The sequence below is a fragment of the Salvelinus alpinus genome, chromosome 4, assembly GCF_045679555.1.
Source record: "Salvelinus alpinus chromosome 4, SLU_Salpinus.1, whole genome shotgun sequence".
NCBI classification, from domain to species: Eukaryota; Metazoa; Chordata; class Actinopteri; order Salmoniformes; family Salmonidae; genus Salvelinus; species Salvelinus alpinus.
The window spans coordinates 50,753,658-50,759,657 of NC_092089.1; the positions used below are offsets into that span (position 1 = coordinate 50,753,658).

The following is a 6,000-nucleotide window of genomic DNA, read 5'->3' on the forward strand; positions in this document are numbered from 1 at the left end:
TAATGCTGAAAGGAAATGTATTCATTTATATCATCAATGATATCTGGGGGGAACGTATTCAAACATCAGTGTGCTGTGTCCCTGGTCCTTTTCCGGCCTGTGTTTCACTGCCACATTAATGGAGAAGTTTAATCCCACTGGGCACAGACGTCAATTCAACGTCTATTCCACGTTCGTTCAACGTTGATTCAACCAGTGTGTGCCCAGTGGGATAATTTGGCTTCTTTGATTGGATGGCTGTATCAGTCTTAATGTTAACTTTGACATTTGTTCACTCAAAATAAAAATCCAAATCCCCATTGCCTATATTGCCAAATTCCAAGTTACACACCCATAACTTAAAGTAGGATTTAGCTGACTGTGTGTTGTTTACGTTTAGGCCCGATATATAGGATTAAGAGAAGTAGCTCACTGATCTATTCCCTACCTCTTCCTATATAATAGGAATCTTATTGATTTAGAATGGAGGGACTGAACTTCTACTTTTCACCCCTACAGTTTAGCTTCAGTACTTTGTCAAGTCAAGTTCATCTAAGCCATTTGTAGCTACTAAAATACCCGTTTCGTAAGAGCTCGCAAACAGTAAAACAATATAAACATACATGTGAACATGCAGAGTCAAAAAGAGTCACTGTAAATATGCAGCACAATTATCTCATTAGACTAGGCTAAAAGCATGAATTAAATAAATATGTAGTGCTGCTCGTAAAGTGCTATAGTTACGGACAAAATGGATAAACGGATAAAAAGGGTCCATGAACAGTCCCTGTCCTCCCTCCTGATATTTAGAATGTTTGTCTTTGGTTTCATCGCCGTCTGCATTATGTTCCCTTTTCATATGAAGACTATTTAATACTATTGTTAGAATCCCAGCCCCACTGCTTTCATTTAGGACAGTATAACTCATGTGTGTGCTTATTGTTTGCAGTCCAAACCCAGTCTGGGGGCTTTTCAGTTTCTGGGAATATCTTATGGCTGTGCATTGCATTGCAGGGTTGGCTTAGTGACTGTAAATGGACCACTCACCACATTTAGCCCGTCAATTTAATTTCGTTTTATTCTATCTTTATTGTCGCGGCAGGGACAGTCACTGTGCATCCAGATGTACATAAGACAAATATTACTCCTACTTATACAACCCCCATCCCCATTTGACCCCCCACACACACACACAACATTTTCAGATGAGAAGGAAATGGGGATAGGGGATTTGAGTACATGTGGCCAGGATTCCCGTATGGTGGAAACCATTATTGGAGGCACTGATGTGGTGGGGAGTCCAGGCAAGTTGGCTGGCGTTGCTCCTCTTCAATCAGGCCTTTGGACATACTCACACAAACACACTCACACGTGCGCGCACGCACCCACATGCTCAAATACGGACGCACTAATACACACACACACACACACACACACACACACACACACACACACACACACACACACACACACACACACACACACACACACACACACACACACACACACACACACACACACACACACACACACACACACACACACACACACACACTCACACAGCCACAGCCCAAGGATGTAATCATGAATCCAGCACTGGTTGGATCCATCCTGCATATTGTCATAGCACTGTCTGTGCTTGCTTCAGGGTGGCCCTGCGAACAGTGTGTGTGCTTGCACGTGCGTGTGTTTTACAGTGGATTTTATTTGTTTCCGCAGCCTCTGCTGACTACCAGCCAAGCCCAGAGATCAACAAGAATACAGAGAACGACCATAGTGGTTTGAGAGACAGGTAAGGTTCAAAAACCGTGTCCTCTATTTCCTCTTGTCCAAAATATCTGTTAGAAATGTAAAATAGCAAGCCGTGCACTACCGTTATTACAAGACCACCATGCGCGCTAGAAAACAAGCAAACCAGAAACCAGCAGTATTGGATGCCTTTTTATTTGATACATTTTTTTATTTAACCTTTATTTAACCAGGTAGGCCAGCTGAGAACAAGTTCTCATTTACAACTGCGACCTGTCCAAGATAAAGCAAAGCAGTGCGACAAAAACAACAACACAGAGTTACACATAAACAAACGTACTGTCAATAACACAATAGAAAAGTCTATATACAGTGTGTGCAAATGTAGTAAGATTAGGGAGGTAAGGCAATAAATAGGCCATAGTGGCGAAATGATTACAATTTAACATTAGCACTGGAGTGATAGATCTGCAGATGATGATGTGCAAATAGATACTGGGGTGCAAAAGAGCAAAAATAAATAACAATATGGGGATGAGGTAGTTGGGTGGGCTATTTACAGATGGGCTGTGTACAGGTGCAGTGATCAGGTAAGCTGCTCTGACAGCTGATGCTTAAAGTTAGAGAGGGAGATATACAACTCCAGCTTCAGTGATTTTTGCAGAGAACTGGAAGGAAAGTTGTCCAAAGGAGGAGTTGGCTTTGGGGATGACCAGTGAAATATACCTGCTGGAGCGCGTGCTACGGGTGGCCTTCTAATCAAGACGTGGGCCGATTTGTATAGTTTCAAACCACAAAAGAAAACAGAGAGTCTCAGTACATAGGCTTTCAGTAGAAAAATAGAGATATTGTTTATTTATCTATTGAAATATGTTTTTTGTTCTTGAGGGGTAGTGTAATATAAGGTTTGAGGTCTTCAGTTAGCCACTGAGGGCAGACCAGGGTTGTATTCAGTGATGTGAAACGTTATGAATGTTGCTGTCATCGTTCTATCTATCTGACAATCATTTCTGTTCTACGTTATAGCTACAGTATAATGTTACATCTTCCTGAACAGGCCCGAGGGGAAAATCTGCAACTGAACCACTTGGGGCCGTAGTCCTTTTGTCTGTAACCATGTTTCACCCTCCCACAGCTCCACGGTCCATGTGGTCAACGGTGTCCAGCCTGCCAGACACGAGAATGGCCTGTCTAGCAAGGGGGACACCGCACACTTTGAGGAGGTCATCCAGCTAGCCAATCAAGGCAACAGCAGCAACGGGGGGAGGGAGAAATCAGAGAGTGACATGCCCACTGAACCAATCCTGGCCTTTGAAAGTGATGAGCCCTTCCTGAAAAAAGTGGGCCCCATGAAGCCTCAGCATGTCGCAGGTACATAGACAGAGAGAGAGGGAACTCCAAGGGCCGGTTTCCTGGACACCGATTATGCTTAGTCTTGGACTAAAATGCATTTGAATAGAGAATCTCCATTGAACTTGCTTTTCAGTCTAAGACTAGGCTTAATCTGTGTCTTGGAATCTGTGTCTTGGAAACCGCCCTCAAATGACATCATAACCTAATAATATTGTATCAGCTGTGCCAATATTATCCAGGGATTCAAGCAAGGAATCTTATCTGAGTATCCTCAACCCCTGACAGTGTTCTTAACTATAGATTAAGCTGGGGTTCAAATACAGCAGTAATAATGGCCTCGCATCTGCTCTGGCGGTTGACTTTTCACATTAGGGCCAGGGTTCACAACGTGCCACAAAGAGGCGCCATGGGTTCGTAGTGTTGTCCTTGGCAACGAAGACCCGTCCGACTGAGCCGGTCGGTTTAGTGTCGTGTCAGATGCAAGTCGTCACCCGTGCGTACGTGAGTGTCCCTAGGGAAAGAGAGGGGGAGAGAAAGGGAGGTAGAAGGTGGCAGGGGGAATCCTCCAGCCCCCAGAGTGCCTAAGGTGACACAGAGGGGCGGAGGGAGTGAGGTATCTTAATACCGACTGCTTTTACTCCCAGAGCTCCGGTCGCTAGGCTCAACACCCAGTGTCAAATTCCCTGAGTGTTGGGGAGCTAGCTAGCTGCCAGGAATGGAAACAGGACCCCGGCCCAGTTATGTACCCCCGTCACCCTCACCCCCCTCCCCACGGGGGGGTCAGCATTACTGCCCCTCGCCCCTCCACCCTCCCCCTAGGGCTTAGTCCCCACCTGTCAGCCTGCCAGCAGGTCATACATTATATCCAAAGCAAACAGAAGAGGGTCACCCGCCTGCAGAGCTGCAGCCAGACGAGCTCCGACAATATGACCCACTTTTATCCGAGTGAATTCACTCTGCCACTCACACTGCCTTCAAGTCACAGTCTTTCACAAGTTAACATCACATTTTCTAATCTGCCCTGTCTGCATACCCCGCACTCTCTTACCATGATGACTTGGAGGGGTTATTTGGTTTATGGCCGTGGGGCTGGGGGTTCGTGACTGGGGAGATGAATGTATCGACACTGATTGAATGTTATGATGTAATTCCATAGATTGGGAATCGGGGACATGTTTATTTCTAAACATACCACCGGGGGCTAGTTCAAATGGCGATATTCGTGAGCTAGTGTGGTGGACCGTTTAGCTGCCTGACAGGTGCCTCTGTCAATCTATTGCTACTGTTAGCATCAATCACACTGTGTTTATCACACTCGTAGTGCCAGCTAGCTATCACTCACTCACATGATGGGCGACTGAATGGTCGTTGATGGTCCGTCATTAAAAGGAGTCAGGATTCTGCCTGGAGCCTCTGGTGCTTGGTTTGATTAGCCTCTTCATTTCCCTATAAAAACAAGCCTATAAAACCTTACGGGTTCATGCCCTTTGTGACATGCACTCAGGACCTTTTAAAATGTAGTAATGTTGCCAGGTCAAGGGTTTATAAGCCTCGTCTTTAGCATGGTCAGTGAGGGTGGGTCCTCCTCACACATTTTACAAATGCTCAAATTGGCGACCATTTTGGCTCACCATTCAGATGGCGCATTCAGAACGGCTCTAAATGGACACCATTTTGGATCTCTGGTGTTTTTTCTTGTTGTGTGGTGTATCACTGTGTTGAAACTGACCCTCATCTCTCCGTTTATTATCTCTCCAGAGGTCCTGTGAGGTGTGCCACTCACAAAGGCGATTCTTAGCCTCCCCCCTTCCCGATTCCAGCCTCCACTCGTACGGGTAGAGGGCCCCCCTCTTCCCGAATGTGCACATCCCCTATGATCTGTGCCAAACCAATCACAGACTGCTTTCTAGGCCCCCAAAAAATAAACTTTCCCTGGGAAAAGGGCAGAAGAAGAAGCAACAACTCTGCATTCTGCAAAAAAGACACAAGCAAAACACAAAAACAGGATATGACGTCATCGCCACCCGACAGGGTGCATCAGTGTTACCATTTGTAGATGGTAGAAGATATCGCGGCATCAATTCTTCCACAGCAGTATCATCCATGGTAGATTTCAGTAGCCCTGGGGGTGAAAAATACACATTTGACACAAATGAGTAATTGTTGTTATTATTATGCTGACGAGTTGAAAGAGAAGTGAGTTGGCTTTTTGTTTCTAATGTTTAGTTTATTTAAGAGAAATGGGTACAGTTGTATGTGAATAATGTAAATGAAAACTTGAGAGTTGGACTAAATGAGGGAGAGTGGTCTGTGGAATAAATTGTGTGTGAATTTATGAAAGGAATCCCAATGTTTACTTAACTCCTGCCTTTCAAGGTTTTCCCAGTAACTAATATGTATTGGAAACGTAATGATATGGTCTCTATAAACGTATTTGTAAATGTTCTGTAAATGGAGCTACACTGCAAATAGAATGTCTCCAAAATACTGAAGAAGACGTTTGACAACGTTTTGACAATGTAAGAATTACATTGTTGCAGCACAGCGTCAGCTGTCTCCAAGGAGCACTATAGAAATGAACAAGGGATCAGTTGAACGAAAAACAGCACACGCATGGGTACTCCAGATTCAGGATTGGTAAGCCTTGGGTCAAATCAGTGATCCATTCAGTTTAATCAGTGTTGAAACAGAATGTACACAAGGGCATTCCATCCCACTATTTTAAAATGCAGTTTAGTTTTTTTCTAAACCTGAGCAAGAAGCACGATATGCTGCCACCTCCATCGAAATTCCACAGATTCGAATGTGTTTGAAAATGAAATGCTGGTGTGTGTATATGCTATAAATATATTTCGTTGTGTATTGAAGGGTCAAAGGGAGTATCGGGAGTCTTATTAAAGAGAACATTGTTGTCCAGTA

General features: G+C 44.5%; 1 protein-coding gene across 12 annotated transcripts in view; it reads left to right on the top strand.

Moving 5' to 3' along the window:
- Positions 1–6,000, top strand: part of LOC139573878 (MAP7 domain-containing protein 1-like) — a 66,137-nt gene extending 60,137 nt beyond the window's left edge. For all 12 annotated transcript variants that reach the window (XM_071397818.1, XM_071397817.1, XM_071397819.1 and 9 more), the window contains 3 exons: positions 1,699–1,771; positions 2,864–3,099; positions 4,840–6,000. In XM_071397818.1, the coding sequence (XP_071253919.1) occupies positions 1,699–1,771; positions 2,864–3,099; positions 4,840–4,850 (320 nt within the window). In that variant the 3' untranslated portion in view covers positions 4,851–6,000. The remainder of the gene's footprint in view (positions 1–1,698; positions 1,772–2,863; positions 3,100–4,839) is intronic.